Source organism: Coregonus clupeaformis, chromosome 21 (genome assembly GCF_020615455.1).
Source record: "Coregonus clupeaformis isolate EN_2021a chromosome 21, ASM2061545v1, whole genome shotgun sequence".
In the NCBI taxonomy this organism is placed as follows: Eukaryota; Metazoa; Chordata; class Actinopteri; order Salmoniformes; family Salmonidae; genus Coregonus; species Coregonus clupeaformis.
The window spans coordinates 53,654,774-53,680,359 of NC_059212.1; the positions used below are offsets into that span (position 1 = coordinate 53,654,774).

General features: G+C 43.0%; 2 protein-coding genes across 3 annotated transcripts in view; one reads left to right on the top strand and one right to left on the bottom strand.

Annotated features, from left to right (window-relative positions):
* The window catches only part of LOC121535424 (epidermal growth factor receptor substrate 15-like 1), a 38,837-nt gene extending 32,823 nt beyond the window's left edge, over positions 1 to 6,014 (top strand). The window contains exons 23-24 of the mRNA XM_045205974.1: positions 3,078 to 3,232; positions 5,691 to 6,014. Coding sequence (XP_045061909.1) covers positions 3,078 to 3,232; positions 5,691 to 5,828 — 293 coding nt within the window. The 3' untranslated portion in view covers positions 5,829 to 6,014. The remainder of the gene's footprint in view (positions 1 to 3,077; positions 3,233 to 5,690) is intronic.
* Positions 6,015 to 9,368: 3,354 nt separating this feature from the next.
* LOC121534674 (Krueppel-like factor 2) lies at positions 9,369 to 11,856 on the bottom strand. Of its 2 annotated transcripts, none has more exons than XM_041841260.1 (3): positions 11,624 to 11,856; positions 10,371 to 11,358; positions 9,369 to 10,195 (listed from the first exon to the last, which is right to left on the bottom strand). In XM_041841260.1, exons 2-3 carry the CDS (start codon positions 11,341 to 11,343, stop codon positions 10,020 to 10,022), a joined length of 1,149 nt encoding a protein of 382 aa, XP_041697194.1. In that variant the 5' UTR covers positions 11,344 to 11,358; positions 11,624 to 11,856; the 3' UTR covers positions 9,369 to 10,019. The 2 variants fall into 2 exon arrangements, with proteins under 2 accessions (XP_041697194.1, XP_041697193.1); XM_041841259.1 differs by having other exon boundaries at positions 11,481 to 11,856.
* Between the last annotated feature and the right edge of the window lie 13,730 nt (positions 11,857 to 25,586).

Below are 25,586 nucleotides of genomic sequence, written 5' to 3' on the forward strand. Positions count from 1 at the left end.
TAGCTGGTCTCTACGGGTGCTCCTTTCGGTCGCCCAGCTTTACCTTATATCTATCCAAATTGTACCCATATATTTCACATGGGCATCAACACTCTTTATAGTGCTTGATGCACAGAAAAGCCACCTATAAAAGCCCACTACAACAATGTAGTTGTTGTTGTTGTTTAACACAGTAGCTAGCATGATGGTAGTCTGATGGTTTTCTAGGTTTCTTTCTAAGGCCACAATTCTGACTGACAGGCTAATTACCTCCATCTGTGTTATGTCAATAGTAAACAAGTGTTGTGTTGTATGTCAGGACAGCAGCAATAGAGAGAGAACCAGCCTATCATTACAACAATACAAACACAAAAATACTAGGTTGGACAATGAAGCTCTTTATTAGGCCTCCCGAGTGGCGCAGTGGTCTAAGGCACTGCATCGCAGTGCTAGCTGTGCCACTAGAGATCCTGGTTCGAATCCAGGCTCTGTCGTAGCCGGCCGCGACCGGGAGACCCATGGGGCGGTGCACAATTGGAAAGTGATGGTGTTTTCTCTACAGCCCTGCTAATACAAGCCACAGAGAAAGTGATGGTGTTTTCTCTACAGCCCTGCTAATACAAGCCACAGAGAAAGTGATGGTGTTTTCTCTACAGCCCTGCTAATACAAGCCACAGAGAAAGTGATGGTGTTTTCTCTACAGCCCTGCTAATACAAGCCACAGAGAAAGTGATGGTGTTTTCTCTACAGCCCTGCTAATACAAGCCACAGAGAAAGTGATGGTGTTTTCTCTACAGCCCTGCTAATACAAGCCACAGAGAAAGTGATGGTGTTTTCTCTACAGCCCTGCTAATACAAGCCACAGAGAAAGTGATGGTGTTTTCTCTACAGTCCTGCTAATACAAGCCACAGAGAAAGTGATGGTGTTTTCTCTACAGTCCTGCTAATACAAGCCACAGAGAAAGTGATGGTGTTTTCTCTACAGTCCTGCTAATACAAGCCACAGAGAACGTGATGGTGTTTTCTCTACAGCTTTTTTCAAGTCAGTCGGTGTCCAAAATGGCACCTCCCTATTCCCTATGTAGTGCACTACTTTTGTATTCCCATACGTAGTGCACTTTATAGTAAATAGGGTGCCATTTGAGACGCACAGCAGGCAGATCCTCAGTGTGTTTCCTCACTACGTTGTGGTTAATACCTCATGTAACCAGTGCTACTTCCACAATGCCTACTGCCCTAATACCAGTGTCTCAGTGTGTTACACACAACCAGTGTCTCAGTGTGTCACACACAACCAGTGTCTCAGTGTGTCACACACAACCAGTGTCTCTGTGTGTCACACACAACCAGTGTCTCAGTGTGTCACACACAACCAGTGTCTCAGTGTGTCACACACAACCAGTGGTCTCAGTGTGTTACACACAACCAGTGTCTCAGTGTGTTACACACAACCAGTGTCTCTGTGTGTTACACACAACCAGTGTCTCAGTGTGTTACACACAACCAGTGTCTCAGTGTGTTACACACAACCAGTGTCTCAGTGTGTTACACACAACCAGTGTCTCAGTGTGTTACACACAACCAGTGTCTCAGTGTGTTACACACAACCAGTGTCTCAGTGTGTTACACACAACCAGTGTCTCAGTGTGTCACACACAACCAGTGTCTCTGTGTGTCACACACAACCAGTGTCTCAGTGTGTTACACACAACCAGTGTCTCAGTGTGTTACACACAACCAGTGTCTCAGTGTGTTACACACAACCAGTGTCTCAGTGTGTTACACACAACCAGTGTCTCAGTGTGTTACACACAACCAGTGTCTCAGTGTGTTACACACAACCAGTGTCTCAGTGTGTTACACACAACCAGTGTCTCAGTGTGTTACACACAACCAGTGTCTCTGTGTGTCACACACAACCAGTGTCTCAGTGTGTCACACACAACCAGTGTCTCTGTGTGTCACACACAACCAGTGGTCTCAGTGTGTTACACACAACCAGTGTCTCTGTGTGTCACACACAACCAGTGTCTCAGTGTGTTACACACAACCAGTGGTCTCAGTGTGTCACACACAACCAGTGGTCTCAGTGTGTCACACACAACCAGTGGTCTCAGTGTGTCACACACAACCAGTGTCTCAGTGTGTCACACACAACCAGTGGTCTCAGTGTGTCACACACAACCAGTGGTCTCAGTGTGTCACATACAACCAGTGGTCTCAGTGTGTCACACACAACCAGTGGCTCAGTGTGTTACACACAACCAGTGTCTCAGTGTGTCACACAGGCAGCTCTGGGCTTCTTCCTGCTACTGCTACTTTCATAACACACTGCAACACGTACTTCTCCTAATGTGGCTCAATGTAGTTGGGCCATTTAAATGTACACACCTTTTGATGCCAGGGTTTTCTGTATATAACGAGACACGACCTAATTTTGTAACGTCAGTCAATCAATTAAATTCCACCAAATACTGTTTGTGTAGTGCTTGTAACGAATACATTATTGTCACAAAGTTTTAAACGGTAGCCTGGAACTAATGTGAGACTGTTATGTCATTATAAGTACTGTACTCTTTAAACAAATTCAAGAATCACAGTGCTGTGAAAAAGTATTTGCGCCCTTCCTACTTTTCTCTACTTTTGCATATTTTTTTCATACTGAATGTTATCAGATCTTCAACCAAAACCAGATATTAGATAAAGGGAACCTGAGTGAACAAATAACACAACAATTACACACTTGTTTCATAAACAAAGTTATGCAACACCCAATGCCCATGTGTGGAGAAAGTAATTGCCCCCTTTCACTCAATAACCAAACGCTTCCTGTAGTTGTTGATCAGTCTCGCACGTCGCCGTGGAGGTATTTTGACCCACTCTTCCATGCAGAACTGGGTGTTGCATAACTTTTGTTAATTAAATAAATAATTATTTGTAAACTCAGATTCCCTTTATAAAATATTAGGTTTTGGTTAAAGATCTGATTATCACTCAGTATCAAAAATATGCAAAAATAGAGAAATATCAGAAAGGGGGCGAACATCTTTTTCATGGGACTGCACAACAACATTCCTATATTTATGGTTCTCTCTTAGGACTTGGGTTGGGTGGTGGAGGTGCTGCTGCTTTGGAAAAACCAAGGGACCCTTTCCAAATTCAAAACACCTTTGGAGACGCATTTAGCAGCATAAAAGATCCTTTTGCTCTTCCGCGTGTCTCCAGCAAAGCTACTTCTAGAGGGTTTGGTTCTGTAAGTTTGAGCTCAATGGTTCTCCTACTGTCCAGTCCCAGCCACTGCTGCTTTCTGCTTTCTGCTTGTAGTGGCCATCTCAGAACATCTAGAGCGGAACACAAGTTCTTTCATTTCTCTTCTGCGCCTCATTCTAGCACCTCGAGCTGGAGTAGCTGTTGCTATGCAACGTTTCACCATCCAATAGATTATTTGTAACAATTCACTTGGAATAGCTTTTCAGGGTCGTTTTTATGATTGTAGGTGCTCAAACCATGTGTATTATAAAGGAGCATTTTACAAAAGCTGAAGAACAGAGGCACATCTAGGTATTTTCCTTAGGTGCTGGAGCTGTAGGTAAATTCATGAAAATCAGAAAGGAAAACGCGGCACACTGCTTCTCATACTCCCAGGCGATGTTTATTTATAACAACGTTTCCACCCTCAGGTCTTCATCAGGCATCCATATCCCAGGTGGGGGTGGAAGGTCCTATTTATAGGGGCAGTACTCAGTGACATCACTTCCTGAAACAGGAGGTAAAAAATGTATAACATAGGTTCACAATATTAACATTCAATGTATCAACATATATGATCATACACAAGGAATGCAATCAATATTTACAGTAATATACATACAATATTCATACGATGTTCAATTATCGTTTAAAAGAAAATACAATTTGGCCATATTGAAACTATAAAAACGGTTTCAAGTCAAACTACTCGCCAAGAGGAGACTGTGTGTTGAGCCTGTGGATCCAGAAAGATTCCCTTTTTGAAGAAGTTTCCTCTCAATGTCCCCTCCCCTGCGTGACATCTTGACCATTTCTATTCCAATGTATCTCAGAGAACTGCATTGCTTGCTGTTTGGGGTTTTAGGCTGGGTTTCTGTATAGCACTTTGTGACATCTGCTGATGTAAAAATGGCTTTATAAATACAATTTGATTGATTGATAATAGGATGTCCAGCTTGTACAAAATGAACAGCAACCAGATTTTCTGTCTCACCTGTCCGTATATTGCTGCGGTGCTCACAGATCCGTGTCTTAAGGCTTCTGCGGGTTTTCCCTATGTAAGACAGACCACCAGGAAGTGATGTCACTGAGTACTGCCCCTATAAATAGGACCTTCCACCCCCACCTGGGATATGGATGCAAAAGGAGCATTTCACCCAATATTTATTTTCATATTATTACAGATCACCTGTACTGTAGTGTTGACGAACAAACCTCTTGAGAAAGCTCACCAGACATCAGGATACAGTCTTCATCTTCTTTGCATTAGCAGTCCATGCTCCTCTAGTCTCCAGCGTTGGGCTCAATTCCGTTTCAATTCCAGACAATTCACTGAAGTACACTGAAATTCCAATCCTCTCCAATGCTTTTCAATGAGGAAAGCTAGGATTTGGAATTGGAAGTTGTTTTACTTTTCGGAAATTGACTGGAATTGAATTGTAATTGACCCCAACCTTGCTTGTCTCTCCCCTACTGCACCATCATGGCATTGGAGGCTGGTCGCTGGCACTTTCTGTGCCGTCTCTGACATCTGGCTAAACAAACTTTTAAAAAACGTGTCTAGAACATGGTTGAGTGTTCTTAGTTCAACACAACACAAATGACAATCATCTATGCTATAATAGTTCTGTGGCATCTCTCACTCCCTCAGTCAGTGTTCTGCTCGCATATTATACCGTGTGACTCTCTGTCACTTAGGAGACGTACAGTAAGTAGTCTTGTCAGAATCTCTCTCTTTAGTCTCCCATACTATCTGGTAGATCTGCTGCTGGCATGGCAGCTTTGCATTTTCTGTTGCGTTTGTTGTTGCATTGTACTACCATTTGTTGATGCTGTTTACCTAGGTCCTGGTGCCAACGTGTTGTGAAGTGTCTGTTTGTGATCTGATCTGCGTAATCTGCAGAGGTGCTTGTTATTTTTTATCATTTGTATGTAATGTGTTTTTCTCCCAGGATTGGAAAGTGTCAAGGTAAGATTACTAGAGATGGGTGTGATTTTTCCAAATGTAATTCTTTGCATGCGAAGAACCTTTCTACATTCCATTCTCTGACTGGACGAGCACTCTGATTTGGTGATCACTATTGACCTCTTTTATCAGGTGGCTTGACACACTGAATAGAAAATGGAGGCATGTTACAGTTGGTAGCACAGTTGTATATCTTTATTTTAATTTTATTTTTTCTCACTGATTTAAAGAATTCAATATTTATCAATCACCACTAATTCGATAAATCACCATGAACTGTTTTTACCACAGTTGGAACTCATGACTACTCAAATTCCAACTTCTCGGTTCAAACACCATCATTTGATCGCAAATGTTTTTTAACGCTCACTATTGTCTCCAAATGTAAAAGTTGAGTACGAGACCCTTTTGACATATGCAGGCTTTAGGTCTGTGTGTCTGTGTGCATCTCTCCCCTTGTATCCAGCGTGTGACGTGTCCCCTTGCCTTCCTGTAGTTTGGAAGTGAATCGGAGCAGCTGGCGTGGGCGACGAGGGAGAGCGAGCGGGAGGAACAAGAGAGGCTGAGGAGACTCCGCCTACAGGAACAGGAGGACCTGGAACTGGCCATCGCCCTCAGCAAGGATGAAAACTAAAAAACCCTGTCACAGACTCGCAAACAATAACCACAACCCTGTTACACACTCGCAACAATAACCACAACCCTGTCACGGACTCTCAACAATAACCACAACCCTGTTACACACTCGCAACAATAACCACAACCCTGTTACACACTCGCAACAATAACCACAACCCTGTCATGGACTCTCAACAATAACCACAACCCTGTCACAGACTCGCAACAATAACCACAACCCTGTTACAAACGCGCGACAATAACCACAACCCTGTTACAAACGCGCGACAATAACCACAACCCTGTTACAAACGCGCGACAATAACCACAACCCTGTTACACACTCGCAACAACACACACCACCTGACCACAGTCCTGTTACAAAGCTGAATAAAACAATGCTGCTGACTGACATCAAACAGTACAGCCCGCATACAGCTGCACTACTAGCAACAGCTCCTCAACAGCCCAAATACTACCGTCTGACTACAGCCGGAGAACAGCGTTGTCTACAGACCTCAATACAGCTAGACTATAACTCTTGTACTCCCCCAATACAAACTGGAGTACACCACCAACAACTACAACTTCTGTGACGTTCTGACAGCAGCCCTTCTACCGATACAACTCTGTGACGTTCTGACAGCAGTCCCTCTAGACAGTGGCCCAAATCGTCCCCTAAACGCCTACGCCCTATGCACTTGCGGAGATCTGAGAGGATCTGACAGGTGTAAGTAATCTGGTAATAGCTCCACCCTGCTCTCTGATAGGCTAGGTGGAAGTTTCCCCATGTTGCTTATACCAATCAAATCCTCTCCGATCTCCACAAGTGCTTAGGGTGTTGGGTTTAGGGGTCAATTTGGGATTGGGCCTAATATGTACAGATGGGATGGCAGCCCCTCTACCGATCCAGCTCCACTGAAGCCAGACTTTATGAAGACTCTAACCTACCAAAACCTCTCTTTAACCTCTTTGTCATCAGCCTCAATGGCACTCTAGTCAGCCACATCACAACTATAATCAACCACAGCTCAGCTCCACTTTAGCCTGACTTTAGTCCGACTTAAGCTTGACTGACCACAGCCTAAATCAAGAGTGACTTAACTCTGATTGGCTACGGCCAGTGGTCTAACTCTAGCAGTCCCCGTAGTTATTCTGTGGGGAGACTCTGGATGCTTCCCTTTGCATTGCTTCATCGTTTGTTGTGAGGAAACATCAAAGATTTTAACATTTTTTTTATTTAATTTTAATTATTTATATAGGGAAAGATCATGCACTTGTGGTTTATGAAGTGTCTGTACATACACTGTTATAGCTGTATAATATACCCTTTAATAACTGCTTAGAAACATTCATATTAAAAGTCTAAACTTAGAATACTCTTTCTCTGTCAGTGAGTGTGCTTGTGTTCCTGATTTCTGGTGAAAATCTATTTTTTGGTGAGGAAATCTCTAGATTATGGAAAGACATTGTTTTGTTGTTTGCTTGTCTCTGGGTTCGCTACTGTATTGCCTTACATCCCAACAGAAGAATGACACGTTCAAAAACTCTTCTGCCTTAAAGGATATGGGGGGGTTGATCTGTCACCTCTCACTGTCAACATTTAGATTGATTGTATTTCCGTTGTTATTTCTTAACGCTAAACTCTATAATGCCTTCAGTAGGCTGATTTTTGAAGTGTAATCCGTTATGGATTTATTCAACTAGGGCATTAGAATGACTGTTTTGTTTTATTATTTAATTCATTTTCAGAAGACTATTTTTGTTACACTCATAAGCAACACGCTCAGTAATAACTCTGATCCTGGCCACTACCTGGCGCGAGGATGTGCTATCCTTAATGCCTGGTAATGCTCCTATGGAATTGTATTGTTGTATTCACTGATGATGATTGGGGGGTTGTTTGGCACATACAATGTGTGTTTATTCAATTAACTCTTAATGTTGTCTCAAATTGCACCCTGTTCCCTAGGGGCCCTGGTCAAAAGTAGTGCACTATGTAGGGAATAGGGTGCCATTTGGGATGCAACCACAGTGTGTGTATATTCAAAGAACTCTGTGCTGAAACTCATTCTCCAGTGTTGACCTGAAGGTGTATTGTATTGGTCACACCGAGATGCATTAAGAAGTAATGTACTCAGTGATGTCTGTCTTATCCACAACCAAAATGGCTAATTTCATGTGTAACAGTATATATGATTATAAATATTCCTTCAAGGTTGGGGATTTTTCTTAAAGTAATTGTCATCCTGTGTATATCTTTGAATATAAATAAAACATCGTGTAACATACCAGGAAGTGGTTGGTGTCTTGTTTCAAAGAGAAACACACTCTCTCTTTTCTCCCCGCTCTCTTTCCCTCTCTTTCTCTCTCTCCTCTCTCTCTTTCCCTCTCTCTCATCTCTCTCTCCCCCTCTCTCTTTCTCTTTCTCTCTCCCCCTCTCTCATCTCTCCTTCTCCCTCTCTCTTTCTCTTTCCCCCTCTCTCTTCCCCCTTTCTCTCATCTCTCTCTCCCTCTCTTTCCCCCTCTCGCTCTCTCATCTCTCTCCTCTCTATCCCCCTCTCTCTCTCTCTTTCCCCCTCTTTCCCCCTCTCGCTCCCCTCTCTCTCTGTAGTAAAAGTTACTTTCACAAGAACAGAAAAGTGAAATGAGAATGTTAGATTTGCATTTCACTACTCAATGAGTTATTTTTAGCCAGGTTTTTACTTTTTTTTTTTTTTTTTACTTGATGTATTCTAACAAGATGTTGGCAGATTGAACTGAAATCTATGAAGGGCCTTTTTCCTCTGCAAATGGTAAAATCCTCTCAAATGGACCAATAGTCAATGCAATGTACCTAAATGCAGAGATATTGAGAGAGAGATACAAAGTGCAGCTCTCTGCTCCCACCTGTCCTACATGTGTCTCCTTCAGCGACAGAGTAGTGCCACTTATAATGGGAGGTGTGATCAGTTAGCAGCTCAGCTAAAAGGTTTTTGAAGGAGTGTGTATCATTTCAGTTGAATGTAAGGACCTTTTTGATGGCCGTGTATAATTTAGCCATAAAAGAGGTGCGTCCCAAATTGCACCCTATTCCATAAAATAACAAAAGTAGTACACTAAATAAGGGAATAAAGAAAGTGACATTTGGGACTGCTGTGCCCCCTGTCCCTTCCAGACATCTCCCTAGCCCAGCCAGCCTGTAATTATGGAAATATGTTTGTATTTATAGGCTGAAACCGCAAAAGACTGGCCTAGTCAGAGTAACAGCTGGAAAACACAGTTTCAGTTGAACCAAGTCTTTGAGGTTGAGAGGGGGTGTATAGAGTAGCAGTGTGCATACGTCTATATTCTAATGGGCTGTGTGATAGATTGTCTGTATGATCTTAGGTCTGTCCTACTGCCTCCATCTACAGTCTAAATATAAAGCCCATATTCAGGGATGGATGTGGTTTACTAAACTAGTATAATGTCTCAACAACTTTCTCAAAATAAGGAAGATCTTTGGTGACTATGCGGCTAAATGCATCATTGCACATATCGAAATATAAATCAAGAATGAAATACAAATCAAGAATATATTTCAATGTATTTTAATATTTACAATAAATACACCATTTACAGTATAAAATTAATATAGACTTCAGTCAAAAATAAGGATACACAAGACATCTAGCCCTGGTAGTGTACAATGAGTCTGGACCCGTCTTTTTGCACCCAACACATACAATTTCATCCAAAAGATTTCCATGAAAACAAAACAGTTGAGGGTAAGGTAAGCAACAGTATTTGGGCCATTCAAATAATTGAGGCAGTTTCAATAACAAAACATTGTATTTCACTCATAGCAGACTAAGTAAACTTGTCTTATTTGGGTGGCCTTGTAGTTCTGCTGTGGACAGTTTTTACAGTAGCTCACAGACAGAACAATAGAAAAGGCACTTTTATGTCAAACACAGCACTCCAGTTTTTCCAAGGAAAGATAAAAAGTACAGGGCCAGCCCCACATACAACCAAACACCCTACCAAGCGTTTCTACAGGTTTAATATTACAACAACCAAGGTAGTACCAGCTACATTACTAGAAAATAATATACTTTTTTTTTTCTTTTTTTTCTTTGGCATGTAAAACATTTTAAATTAAAAACAAAAGACAGTTAAACAAAATAGGGCTGACGGTCACCCCTTAATAATAACCCACCATCAGTCCAAGTCGTGTACATCACATTCACATGTGTCTCTTCATGTGAAGCGCGAGGTGGTCGGAGCGGGAGAAGGCGCGCTCGCACAGGTGGCACTGGAAGGGCCGGTGGCCGGTGTGTTTGCGGAAATGCCGGGTCAGTTCGTCGGAGCGAGCGAATTTCCAGCCGCAACCTTCCCAACTGCAATGGTATGGCTTTTCACCTGCAGAGACAAAGAAGAGAGAAACGTCAGCATTAGCTCTCATTGGGATAACATCAACAGTCAAGCAACTATATGTATTCACCAATAATATGGCTGTGTAATAGCATATATGCGTAAGGTTAGACATAATATTGCGTAATTCATCAAAAACAACAATAACATATATATTCCTTACCGGTGTGCGTTCTGTGATGCGCCTTCAGATGTGAACTCTTGGTGTAAGTCTTTCCGCACCCAGCGAATGTGCAGGTGTGCATAGCCGTGCGCTTCCGCGGCCAGGTGCGGCGACCTCTCTTGGGCTTGGTCTCCAGCAGTTCCAGCGGAGAGGACGGGGGCGTCAGCAGTACCCTCTGTGTGTTCGGCTGCAGTCCCTCCTCGTACATGCCGAACTGGTGAGCGCCTTGGTATGGTCCAAGCTGCATCTGGGCGGCTGGAGGCGCCCCGGAGTGGTGGTGTGTGTACGCAGCCGAGGAGTGGTAGTTCTGTGGGAAGCTCATGGAGTGACACATCGGTGCCTGCTGGTGGCACTCGGAGCTCCCCTGGTCGTTGGGGCTGTGCGGCGGCGTCATGTTGCTGGCTGCCCGCGGAGAGACGGCTACTCTCGGCTGCTCAAAGGACATCATGCACGACACGTTGCCCTCTTGCTTTATTTTAGGACAGCTCTGGGGGACCATGCCCATAACGGGTCCATAACCGTCCATGGACGGCTCCACTTTGATGTTATCAATAATGTCCTGTCTGATGGGAAACAGTGCAGAGTTTACATAAAACCTTCCTTGGATGCTGGAGGTATTACGCGTAAAACCGACCCCGTAGTTGTTCTCTCCCTCCGACCTGAGAAGCTCCGCCATCAGGCTGGTGCTGTAGGGGGGAGGCGGGGTGTTATGCTCGCTGGACGGGTAGGATGGCATCGGGCTCCCGGTGGTGAACAGGTTGCCTGGATGATCCGCTGAGGGCATGTTATACAAGGCTACACCTGCTCCCAGTGCAGCGGTAGCCATGCTGTCTGATCCAGTGGTGTTGGCCAGAATGAAATCCAGATCTAAGTAGTTGCTCAGATCTTCGTCGTCCTTCCTTTCGATGCTCCGACAGTCCATGTTCTGTACCATATCATGCATTGAGCAGCTGGAAGACATCGGTTTGTCCATGTCACTTTTCCACCTCTGCAATAACCAATAGGAAAAAGGCATTAGATATATGACACAATACACACAGAGGTGAATCTGCAACAGACGGCTATACCGAAACACAAAACTGATCATACAAGTTTGAGGTCTGTACTTACGTCTTCTAAACTTTTGGTTTGGTTTGCGAATGTCGAGATGGGTGGCAAAATCACATCGGATAAAGCCATTTTAAAGATACAGTAAATGCTTATTTATTTCTTGTCAAAGTTGATTCAGTGAATGAGTGCCCTTTTGAGCTCACCTTGCACCAGAATAAGTGCTTTCTATCGAACTGTTCGAAAGGTGCGCTTCAAAAACGCCAGCAAGCAGTAGAAGGTCGTCCAAACTTATAAATATGGTAGCCGAGAAGCTGGACCAATTGTGCGCCAGCGAGGAAATGCGTTCAGGATGATGGTAAATTTAGCTCCGGTATATAAAGCGGTCCTCCGGTGAGCTAGGTTACTGCGCTCTGTCTCTCTCTGTCTCTCTCTGTCTCTCTCCACTCCGCTGCTCAGACGAGCCTATAAAGTACTGGGGATCCTCCCTCCACAAAGAATGACGCGAGCGATTCATAGACCAAATCGTTGGTAAAAAGTTGGTAAATACTTGCAAGCATGTTACACCATGGCACATACTTGTCGAAAACATACAAATGCAATCATTACACATACATAATGTGGCAAAAGGAATGAAGTTACAGCTGAGAAAAATAAAATAGGTAACATGTTTGATTAACTTAAGCCCGTTTAATTTCTTACAATTTTGGTTATACTTTGTCAATAATTTAAATCAAAATTCAACTCACAATTTACACTGAACCTTGAGTCACCATTAAACAAATATTTAAAATAGGGTTTGGGATAGCCTAGAGATAAACATTTTGAAAATGTGTGTAATGCTGTTCCATGAGTTATCTTACTACATGTTACAAATGTTTAAATCAAATTTATTGTAGGCCTATTGAAAGTTTCCATGCTCAGACAATGTGAGCTAATTTCATTTAAACCTGTTTAACCCTTATGGCTAGTACTAGGAGACTATTGTCCCCTCTCAGCATGCTTGTCTAAATGCAACTATATCAGGAGCTTGGATCATCTGAAACTGTTTTCACAGCTGTTTTCACAGATTTTAACGGCTTTTAAACACATGTGATGTTAACGTGATCTAACTCCCCTATGAGTGATCCTATTCAGGTTTAAATAACAAGTGGTGGTTGGAATCAGTGGTCAGAATGTTGATGGGGTTGATTACGTTTGCCCTACCTTACCTTACCTTGCCTTGCCTTGCCTTACCTTACCTTACCTTACCTTACCTTACCTTACCTTACCTTACCTTACCTTACCTTACCTTACCTTACCTTACCCACCTTACCTTACCTTACCTTGCCTTGCCTTGCCTTGCCTCACCGTACTTTACCTTACCTTACCTTACCTTAACCACCTTACCTTACCTTACCTTACCTTGCCTTGCCTTGCCTTGCCTTGCCTTGCCTTGCCTTGCCTTGCCTTGCCTTGCCTTGCCTTGCCTTGCCTTGCCTTGCCTTGCCTTGCCTTGCCTTGCCTTGCCTTGCCTTGCCTTGCCTTGCCTTACCTCACCTAGCTCACTTTGCTTTATCTTGGCCAGGTCGCAGTTGTAAATGAGAACTTGTTCTCAACTGGCTTACCTGGTTAAATAAAGGTGAACAAAATAAAAATAAAATAAACCTTACCTTACCTTACCTTACCTTACCAGGTAAGTTGTTTTATTTCCCTGTGTTTTGTAACCAGAAGTCTGACACCAAGAAGAAACGAAGACTAGCATATTCTGCTTTTAAGAGCAATAGACTAGTCTATTGGGTCGTACTATTGCAACGGCCATTCTTATCACTCATTCTTAGCTCTGATATCTTGTTATTGTGACACACACCATCACATTATTGTAGCAAATAAAATGCCAAATCTAAATTTGTATCTAGCTTATGTTATAGCCTCATGATGAACATGATTACATAATCATAATGTTATCTCAGAAATAATCAGTTAGATCTAACTGACACATAGCCTACCCATTGATTGTACATGTTTGGGCTAACTGTCATTGTGATCTCTAATTACTTTGTAATAATGTTGTTATTACAATGTTACTACACAGGTATAATGTTGTTATTACAATGTAACTACACAGGTATAATGTTGTTATTACAATGTAACTACACAGGTATAAGTTCAACATAAAGTGAAGCTTTGATGTTACCAGTTCCCTAAACTGATAGGGTTGCCATCTGGGATTGAACTCATTCTGGGAGTAAGACTACCAAAAATCCATTGATAACATTTACATTATAGACTTAATTCAAGCATTATAATGTATAGAAATGTGCTCAGGTATTATACAATCGCTCTGAACAGCTTTACTGCTTGCCAGGAGGTCAAAGGGGACTCCAGGAGTAAGTTTTTTGCTGGAGGCTGTGTTCTGTTCTGTGGAAGATGTGTCAGCCTACAGAGTTTCAGTAGTCCTGGAAAAGAAGGGGAAGTGTGTGTGTGTGTGTGTGTGTGTGTGTGACCACCTCACCGTGGCCCTAACCCTCACACCACCACTTCTCCCGACCAGTCACCAGTGAGAGTGTTCTGCTGTCGGACCACTTTCTCTCAGAGTGTGAATCAGACATCTCCGTCCCAATTGCCACCCTATTCCCTACATAGTGCACTACTTTTGACCAGAGCGGTATGGTGCACTAGGGAAATGGCTCTCTGCGCTTGTAGCTAACGAGAGTGTGAGGAACTCGACTTTGTCCAGACAGAGTGATACTTGACCCAAATGACTTAAATGCTAAATTCAAAAAGTCCTGATGGAGCAAAAGGCGTCCTCAACAGTGCTTCTCCACTGAAGCTTGTTTTAGACAGTTTTCTTCACTTCATTTTTTAGTTGCATCTTTGAGGTATAATTAATAAATAAAGGGATGAGGTATAATTTATTAATAAAGGGATGAGGTATAATTAGTTAATAAAGGGATGAGGTATAATTCATTAATAAAAGGATGACTACGTGGACCATGCTACTAGATCAAATGAGCAGACGAGGTTGTCATTCACATAGGCAATTAAAGGCCACTCGAGTGAATCGAGTTTGATTGGCTTGAATCTGTAGGAGTTATTAGTTTATAACCCACTTTGAGCGCACGTCTGCAGAAAAGGAACCAAATTGGAAATGATGTTTTGAGTGACAGTCACATTGTTGATGAGTAATAACGCCACAGAATGAGGAGCGCCCAAAAAGCCGGTTTTCCTTGAATTAAAGATTTACACAATAGTGTGACTATTGGGCAATGCAAAATACAATTTCACAACTATGTACTAGAATTATGAAATACAGAAGTCTGACATACTGGTTCACACACTAAACTCTAAATTAGTTATTTTTACCTACACACAGGGGAGGAACCTGAAAGACCAGACTACTGGAAATATATAATTTGGTTGTTATTAGTAAAAAAATAAATCACCTGCCCAATGGTGCAACAACAGAGCATGCTCAACTACCGTGACTTGTCAGGTCATTTGCCCCGGGAAATAGGGCAACCCTTAATGTCAAAGTCATTGTAACTCATTCCTTATCTGTGTGGTAAATTGATAGCATCGTCGTCATATTTGTCATACTGAAGAGGTTCACTCTCCAGGCCGATGACTGACACATTCCTCATGTCATGTTGTCTACCTGCTAATTCCAGCCGAGCAGCCATGGACAGAATGTTAGCTGTGTGTGAAAAATGAATGCCTTTTGTGTCCCTTTGATATTTTAAGTAGAAGTTGTGCACAAATAAGCCTGTTATATTAAACAAAGTGCCCTTTAATATAGACAACATGGAACATTTAATAAATAGGATTTTTAATATGAATGTAATACTGAATGTTATCAGATCTTCAATCAAAACCTAATATTAGATAAAGGGAACCTAAGTGAACAAATAACACAACAATTACATACTTATTTAATGTATTTCATAAACAAAGTTACAGTGGCTTGCGAAAGTATTCACCCACCCTTGGCATTTTTCCTATTTTGTTGCCTCACAACCTGGAATTAAACTGGATTTTTTTGGGGTTTGTATCATTTGATTTACACAACATGCCTACCACTTTGAAGATGCAAAATATTTTTTATTGTGAAACAAACAAGAAATAAGACAAAAAAAAACAGAAAACTTGAGCGTGCATTACTATTCACCGCCCTAAAGGCAATACTTTGTAGAGACACCTTTTGCAGCAATTACAGCTGCAAGTCTCTTGGGGTATGTCTCTATAAGCTTGGCACATCTAGCCACTGGGATTTTTGCCCATTCTTCAAGGTAGAACTGCTCCAGCACCTTCAAGTTGGATGGGTTCCGCTGGTGTACAACAATCTTTAAGTCATACCACAGATTCTCAATTCTCACAGATTCTCACTTTTCCGTTATTTATCTTTTAGAATTTTTTGAAACAAGTTATTTTTTTCATTTCACTTCACCAATGTGGACTATTTTGTGTATGTCCATTACATTAAATTCAAATAAAAATCAATTTAATTACAGGTTGTAATGCAATAAAATAGGAAAAAAACGCCAAGGGGGATGAATACTTTTGCAAGGCACTGTATGCAACACCCAATGCCCCTGTGTGAATAAGTAATTGCCCCCTTACACTCAATAACTGGTTGTGCCACCTTTAGCTGCAATGACCGCAACCAAACGCTTCCTGTAGTTCTTGATCAGTCTCTCGCTTCGCTGTAGAGGAATTCTGGCCCACTCTTCCATGCAGAACTGCTCTAACTGAGCAACATTTGTGGGTTTTCTGCTGTTTTCAAGTCCTGCCACAACATCTCAATTGGGATTAGGTCTGGACTTTGACTAGGCCATTCCAAATCTTCAAATATACATTGGAGTTGCTTACCAAGACGACATTGAATGTTCCTGAGTGGCCTAGTTACAGTTTTGACTTAAATCGGCTTGAAAATCTATGACGACTTGAAAATGGCTGTCTAGCAATGATCAACAATCAACTTGACAGAGCTTGAATAATTTTTTAAAGAATAATGGCAAAATATTGTACAATCCAGTTGAGCAAAGCTCTTAGAGACTTACCCAAAAAGACTCACAGCTGTAATCGCTGCCAAAGGTGCTTCTCCAAAGTATTGACTGAGGGTTGTGAATACTTATGTAAATGAGATTTTCTCTATTTCATTTGCAATAAATTAGCAAACATTTCAAAAGCATATTTTCAGATTGTCATTATGGGGTATTGAGTGTAGATGGATGAAAAAAAAAACGTATATTTATCCATTTAGAATTCAGGCTGTAACACAACAAAATGTGGAATAAGTCAAGGGGTGTGAATACTTTCTGAAGGCGCTGGAATCCCAACATTTATCCAAGTTTTCACCATCATTCCAAAGCCCTTTATGAAGATTGTGATTTATTTAATGTGATTAGTGATTAATTTACCTCTGTCCTGTTACGTGAACTCAACTCTCGTTTTAATACGGTGAAACTATTCCTTTGAAACATTCTTTCCAAAAGAAACATATAACTAATAGTTAAATCATAGTGTAAAAGCAGGAGAGCTGGTTGTCCTATTTCTGGCCATTTTCTTGTGTTTTGTGGTGGAAAGCTGAGATAGACAGGCTACAAATGTTTTAACGTTTTACTTTATTTTTTTTATGCTTGCATTCCGTTCCCTGTTGCACACAACAAGCTTCCATCCCCCCTGTCATAAGAGGATTCACGGCTGATTTAATATGATGTCGTCAACCCTGTTACTTTATTTGGCACTTAGTAGGCACCATTGGGTGCCCATTGGGCTCTGGTCAAAACTAGTGCACTATATACGGAATAGGGTGCTATTTGAGACACAGCCTATATGGACCAGATGTTTCATAAGGCTGCCTGGTCCAATAGTATAGCCTGTCAATGTTGTAACAGAGAGAGAGAGAGAGAGAGAGAGAGAGAGAGAGAGAGAGAGAGAGAGAGAGAGAGAGAGAGAGAGAGAGAGAGAGAGAGAGAGAGAGAGAGAGAGAGAGAGAGAGAGAGAGAGAGAGAGAGAGAGAGAGAGAGAGAGAGAGAGAGAGAGAGAGAGAGAGAGAGAGAGAGAGAGAGAGAGAGAGAGAGAAAGCAGAGAGAGAGAGAGAGAGAGAGAGAGAGAGAGAGAGAGAGAGAGAGAGAGAGAGAGAGAGAGAGAGAGAGAGAGAGAGAGAGAGAGAGAGAGAGAGAGAGGGTGTCTAAACCATGGTAACACCAGTAGGGGACCCCTAACTCAGTGTGAGACGTTGGGTTGTGCTCTTTGGGGTTGATCTATCTAGTCACTGACCAATATTTTCTGTTTTAGGTCAAACCCTATACACTTCTACTTTGTCTAAGTTTTTGTGTGAATATCCTCAGGGCATGGTAGTATTTCAATTCTCTATTTTCAATTCTCTGAGCTTTGAAGCATTACATTTGAGAGGCATTCGGTGTTAGATGGATAGACGGAGACCCTCTGTGATCGAGACTCAGTTAGAGGAATGGAGTGGACTGGAAAGGAATGGCCTGGAGAGGATTGGAGTGGACTGGAAAGGAATGGCCTGTAGTCTGCACACAGCCCTCAGGATGGCCCATGGATGGCCCATGGATGGCCCATGGATGGCCCATGGAGCCTGGACTATCATTTAGCTCTTTCATGGCACCCACATCAAGAGGTTAGGTAGAATGAATGTATGTATTAGTGGTTAGGGAGAAAGGTAGGTATGTATTAGGGTTAGGGAGAAAGGTAGGTATGTATTAGGGTTAGGGAGAAAGGTAGGTATGTATTAGGGTTAGGGAGAAAGGTAGGTATGTATTAGGGTTAGGGAGAAAGGTAGGTATGTATTAGGGTTAGGGAGAAAGGTAGGTATGTATTAGGGTTAGGGAGAAAGGTAGGTATGTATTAGGGTTAGGGAGAAAGGTAGGTATGTATTAGGGTTAGGGAGAAAGGTAGGTATGTATTAGGGTTAGGGAGAAAGGTAGGTATGTATTAGGGTTAGGGAGAAAGGTAGGTATGTATTAGGGTAGGTATGTATTACGCACACAGTAGTGATGTCTTCCTTCACAGTAGTGATGTCTTCCTTCACAGTAGTGATGTCTTCCTTCACAGTAGTGATGTCTTCCTTCACCGTAGTGAGGTCTTCCCTTCACAGTAGTGAGGTCTTCCCTTCACAGTAGTGAGGTCTTCCCTTCACTGTAGTGATGTCTTCCTTCACCGTAGTGAGGTCTTCCCTTCACAGTAGTGAGGTCTTCCCTTCACAGTAGTGAGATCTTCCTTCACAGTAGTGAGGTCTTCCTTCACCGTAGTGAGGTCTTCCCTTCACAGTAGTGAGGTCTTCCCTTCACAGTAGTGAGGTCTTCCTTCACAGTAGTGAGGTCTTCCTTCACCGTAGTGAGGTCTTCCCTTCACAGTAGTGAGGTCTTCCCTTCACAGTAGTGAGGTCTTCCCTTCACTGTAGTGATGTCTTCCTTCACCGTAGTGAGGTCTTCCCTTCACAGTAGTGAGGTCTTCCCTTCACTGTAGTGATGCCTTCCTTCACAGTAGTGAGGTCTCCCTTCACAGTAGTGAGGTCTTCTCTTCACAGTAGTGAGGTCTTCCCATCACAGTAGTGAGGTCTTCTTTCACAGTAGTGAGGTCTTCCTTCACAGTAGTGATGTCTTCCTTCACAGTAGTGATGTCTTCCTTCACAGTAGTGATTTATTCCTTCACAGTAGTGAGGTCTTCATTCACAGTAGTGAGGTCTCCCTTCACAGTAGTGAGGTCTCCCTTCACAGTAGTGATGTCTTCCCTTCACAGTAGTGAGGTCTTCCCTTTACTGTAGTGATGTCTTCCTTCACAGTAGTGAGGTCTTCCCTTCACAGTAGTGATGTCTTCCTTCACAGTAGTGATGTCTTCATTCACAGTAGTGATGTCTTCCTTCACAGTAGTGAGGTCTTCCTTCACAGTAGTGATGTCTTCCTTCACAGTAGTGAGGTCTTCCTTCACAGTAGTGAGGTCTTCCTTCACAGTAGTGATGTCTTCATTCACAGTAGTGATGTCTTCCTTCACAGTAGTGAGGTCTTCCTTCACAGTAGTGATGTCTTCCGTCACCGTAGTGAGGTCTCCCTTCACAGTAGTGAGGTCTTCCCATCACAGTAGTGAGGTCTTCTTTCACAGTAGTGAGGTCTTCTTTCACAGTAAATAGGTCTTCCTTCACAGTAGTGATGTCTTCCTTCACAGTAGTGAGGTCTTCCTTCACAGTAGTGAGGTCTTCCCTTCACAGTAGTGAGGTCTTCCTTCACAGTAGTGATGTCTTCCGTCACCGTAGTGAGGTCTCCCTTCAAAGTAGTGATGTCTTCCTTCACAGTAGTGATGTCTTCCTTCACAGTAGTGAGGTCTTCCCTTCACTGTAGTGAGGTCTTCCTTCACAGTAGTGATGTCTTCCTTCACAGTAGTGAGGTCTTCCTTCACAGTAGTGATGTCTTCCTTCACAGTAGTGAGGTCTTCCTTCACAGTAGTGAGGTCTTCCCTTCACAGTAGTGAGGTCTTCCTTAACAGTAGTGAGGTCCTCCCTTCACAGTAGTGAGGTCTTCCTTCACAGAGGCTTATATGTGTGTGATTATCTTCATGCCAGACAGGTCTTCCTCCAGGTCAAACGGCTGGTTCCTGTCTACGTTTCAGCCAACCACCATAAAACTACAACTACAAAGGGAGGGTGTGATATTGTAGTATTCTGGCCTGGCATAGCTAATGTCTCACGTCATTTTGACATGGACACCACAATTGGGTATTGTAGTGCTGGACTATGTCGTGCACATCAGGACTGCAAAGAAAAAGCTAGATTAAGTAACAGTGATAAAGAGAACTGTATCAGAGACAATACGTTGTTTATGCCTTGGACAGTTAGAACAGTTACAGCGAGTAAGGAGTGTAAAGGGGTGTAACCGGGACTGAGTAATTCTGCACTTTGGGTTTGGCTGAACAGAAGTAACGTGGACCGCCACAGAGTGGTTGACAGAAGAACGAGATCCTGTGTGTGGTCGTGATTCTGATCAATTTGGTCTTGATTCAGCACGCGCAGCCTCTAGGAATGGATGCGCCCCCGGTTTCATTTTGAGTCTGAGCGTGAGACATTGGGGCCAAGTAATATACCCTCTCTTTGTAACCCTAACCATGGGGCCAAGTCATGCTCAGACTCATAATGAAACCAGGGTGCATCCATTTCTAGATGTTGCACGTGCCGAAAAATGACCAAATTGTTTGTGTGGTAGGATGTGATTGATTACTTAATCAGGTGGGACAACCTCTGATATTACTAGTCTACACACACACACACGCACACACACACACACGCACACACACACACACACACACACACACACACACACACACACACATACATATACACACACACACGCACGCACGCACGCACCCACGCACACACACACACACACACACACACACACACACACACATACATATACACACACACACACACACACACACATACACACACACACACACACACACACACACACACACACACACACACACACACACACACACACACACACACACCATCCAGCAGGGGGTACCGGTCCTTTAAGGGTCAGACCAACAGATTCCTAAACAGCTTCTATCCCATCGCCATAAGACTGTTGCCTTTAATTGTCAATCGCACTATAAAGTGGAACACAGGACTGATGGTTGCTGATAATGGGCCTCTGTACGCCTATGTAGATATTCCATAAAAAATCTGCAGTTTCCAGCTACAATAGCCATTTACAACATTAACAATGTCTACACTGTATTTCTGATCAATTTGATGTTATTTTAATGGACAAAAAAATTGCTTTTCTATCGAAAACAAGGACATTTCTAAGTGACCCCAAACTTTTTAACGGTAGTGTACCTCAATTACTGCAGTGTCCCTTCAAATTGTAAATGCACTGACACTGTATGCAGCTACTTTTTTTTATTTTTGTATGTTATTTATTTCACCTTTATTTAACCAGGTAAGTCAAGTTCTTCTCTTACTCCTGATTTCTCCTGTTGTTATTATAAAACATGTGTTCTCTCTCTCTCTCTCTCTCTCTCTCTCGCTCTCTCTCTCTCTCTCTCTTTTCCTTTCTCTCTGACTCTCTCTCTCTCTCTCTCTCCACTCTCTCTCTCTCTCTCTCTCTCTCTCTCTCTCTCCTCTCTCTCTGCTCTCTCTCTCTGACTCTGACTCTCTCTCTCTCTCTCTCTCTCTCTCTCTCTCTCTCTCTCTCTCTCTCTCTCTCTCTCTCCCCTCTCCTCTTTCTTCTCTCTCTCCCCCTCTCTCTCTCTCTTCCCTCCCTCCCTCTCCCTCTCCCTGTCTCTCTCTTACCTCTCTCTCTCTCTCTCTCAATTCAATTTCAATTTCAATTTAAGGGCTTTATTGGCATGGGAAACGTATGTTAACATTGCCAAAGCAAGAAAAGTAGATAGTAAACAAAAGTGAAATAAACAATAAATATTAACACTAAACATTACACTCACAAAAGTTTCAAAAGAATAAAGACATTTCAAATGTCATATTATGTATATATACAGTGTTGTAACAATGTGCAAATAGTTAAAGTACAAATGGGAAAATAAATAAACATAAATATGGGTTGTATTTACAATGGTGTTTGTTCTTCACTGGTTGCCCTTTTCTTGTGGCAACAGGTCACAAATCTTGCAGCTGTGATGGCACACTGTGGTTTTTCACCCAGTAGATAAGGGAGTTTGTAAAAATTGGGTTTGCTTTCGAATTCTTTGTGGATCGCTGTAATCTGAGGGAAATATGTGTCTCTAATATGGTCATACATTTGGCAGGAGGTTAGGAAGTGCAGCTCAGTTTCCACCTCATTTTGTGGGCAGTGTGCACATAGCCTGTCTTCTCTTGAGAGCCAGATCTGCCTACGGCGGCCTTTCTCAATAGCAAGGCTATGCTCACTGAGTCTGTACAGAGTCAAAGCTTTCCTTAAGTTTGGGTCAGTCACAGTGGTCAGGTATCATGCCACTGTGTACTCTCTGTTTAGGGCCAAATAGCATTCTAGTTTGCTCTGTTTTTTTGTTTGTTCTTTCCAATGTATCAAGTAATTCTCTTTTTGTTTTCTCATGATTTGGTTGGGTCTAATTGTGTTGTTGTTGTTGTTGTTGTTGTCCTGCGGCTCTGTGGGGTCTGTTTGTGTTTGTGAACAGAGCCCCAGGACCAGCTTACTTAGGGGACTTCTTCAAGTTCATCTCTCTGTAGGTGATGGCTTTGTTATGGAAGGTTTGGGAATCGCTTCCTTTTAAGTGGTTATAGAATTTAACAGCTCTTTTCTGGATTTTGATAATTAGCGGGTATTGGCCTAATTCTGCTCTGCATGCATTATTTGGTGTTTTACGTTGTACACGGAGGATGTTTTTGCAGAATTCTGCATGCAGAGTCTCAATTTGGTGTTTGTCCCATTTTGTGAATTCTTGGTTGGTGAGCGGACCCCAGACCTCCCACAACCATAAAGGGCAATGGGTTCTATAACTGATTCAAGTATTTTTAGCCAGATCCTAATTGGTATGTCAAATTTTATGTTCCTTTTGATGGCATAGAAGGCCCTTCTTGCCTTGTCTCTCAGATCGTTCACAGCTTTGTGGAAGTTACCTGTGGCGCTGATGTTTAGGCCGAGGTATGTATAGTTTTTTGTGTGCTCTAGGGCAACGGTGTCTAGATGGAATTTGTATTTGTGGTCCTGGCAACTGGACCTTTTTTGGAACACCATTATTTTTGTCTTACTGATATTTACTGTCAGGGCCCAGGTCTGACAGAATCTGTGCAGATGATCTAGGTGCTGCTGTAGGCCCTCCTTGGTTGGTGACAGAACCACCAGATCATCAGCAAACAGTAGACATTTGACTTCAGATTCTAGTAGGGTGAGGCCGGGTGCTGCAGACTGTTCTAGTGCCCTCACCAATTCGTTGATATATAAGTTGACGAGGGTGGGGCTTAAACTGCATCCCTGTCTCACCCCACGGCCCTGTGGAAAGAAATGTGTGTGTTTTTTTTGCCAATTTTAACCGCACACTTGTTGTTTGTGTACATGGATTTTATAATGTCGTATGTTTTTCCCCCAACCCCACTTTCCATCAATTTGTATAGCAGACCCTCATGCCAAATTGAGTCAAAAGCTTTTTTGAAATCAACAAAGCATGAGAAGACTTTGCCTTTGTTTTGGTTTGTTTGTTTGTCAATTAGGGTGTGCAGGGTGAATACGTGGTCTGTCGTACGGTAATTTGGTAAAAAGCCAATTTGACATTTGCTCAGTACATTGTTTTCACTGAGGAAATGAACTAGTCTGCTGTTAATGATAATGCAGAGGATTTTCCCAAGGTTGCTGTTGACGCATATCCCACGGTAGTTATTGGGGTCAAATTTGTCTCCACTTTTGTGGATTGGGGTGATCAGTCCTTGGTTCCAAATATTGGGGAAGATGCCAGAGCTAAGGATGATGTTAAAGAGTTTAAGTATAGCTAATTGAAATTTGTGGTCTGTATATTTTATCATTTCATTGAGGATACCATCAACACCACAGGACTTTTTGGGTTGGAGGGTTTGTATTTTGTCCTGTAGTTCATTCAATGTAATTGGAGAATCCAGTGGGTTCTGGTAGTCTTTAATAGTTGATTCTAAGATTTGCATTTGATCATGTATATTTTTTTGCTGTTTGTTCTCTGTTATAGGGCCAAAAAGATTGGAGAAGTGGTTTACCCACAATCTCCGTTTTGGATAGATAGCTCTTCTTGTTGTTGTTTGTTTCTCTCTCTCTCTCTCTCTCTCTCTCTCTCTCTCTCTCTCTCTCTCCCTCTCTCCTCTCTCGCTCTCCCTCTCCCTGGCTCTCTCTCTCTCTGTCTCCCCTTCTCTCCCCCCTCTCTGTTTGTGTCAGAGTAATGTTACCACACACTAGGGACTAGCGTACATAACTGAGCCATGATGTCTGTTTCTCTCTCTGTGTGTTCCTTATTCACCACTCAACTGCTCTAAAGCTAAAGATGGGATCATTCCACGCTGTCTCACAAGCTGAATAACAGTGCTCTAATGATGGGATCATTTCACGCTGTCTCACAAGCTGAATAACAGTGCTCTAAAGATGGGATAATTTCACGCTGTCTCACAAGCTGAATAACAGTGCTCTAATGATGGGATCATTTCACGCTGTCTCACAAGCTGAATAACAGTGTGTGTTTATACACACATGTCCAGTGCTTAGCTACGGCAATCATAGTGGGGGACGTTGGAGGCCAGTGTGGCCATTACTCCTCATTGCTCCTCATCTATCTACAGTATATATCTCTCTCTCTCTCTCTCTCTCTCTCTCTCTCTCTCTCTCTCTCTCTCTCTCTCTCTCTCTCTCTCTCTCTCTCTCTCTCTCTCTCTCTCTCTTTTTCTCTCTCTCGCCAGGTTGTGGCCCCTGGAGGCCTGGAGGGGCCTCTCTCCCAACCAGCTGCACCCTCCTTAATCACCTACCAGGGCTATCTCTTAGGGGGCCCATCCAAACTGTCAGAGCCAGTTGTCACGCTTAGACGCTCACGTGAGCCTTAACCCATGTTCAGGGTGTCTTGTTTCACCAGGCATTCTGGTCTAAGAACTAACCCATAATGACTCTGGACTCCATTAATTGGGGGGGAGACACTTCTCCTAAAAAGAGGCAGGTACTCGGCAGGGTCAGGCTTCTCCTACAGGTACTAAGCAGGGTCAGGGTTCTCCTACAGGCACTCGACAGGCAGGGCAGGTCACACACTTCAACCTGTGACAGGAAGGGGCCAGGAGGGGCCAGGAGGGACCAGGGGTAAGCAGCCAGGGAGGGAGGGAGGGCAGGGGCCAGGTTGACCCAAACAGCGTTCAATAAGGAGCCAGGGAGGGTCAGGAGGGACCAGGGGTAAGCAGCCAGGGAGGGAGGGAGGGCAGGGGCCAGGTTGACCCAAACCGCGTTCCATAAGGGGCCAGGGAGGGTCAGGAGGGTCAGGGATAAAAAATGCTTAATGCACTCAGGTTAGATGAGTGGCCTGGGGCTGTGGGGCATTATGAGACCGTGCAGCTCCTCTGTCTGACTCTGACCCCAGGCATTCTAGCAGATAACCGATTGTTATTAACACAACACCAGGCATAAGTGGCATACCACAGACCTGCTGTTATAATAACACAGGACCACTGATCTACCTGTCTTGCATGCCACCTGATGCCCTGTTTAG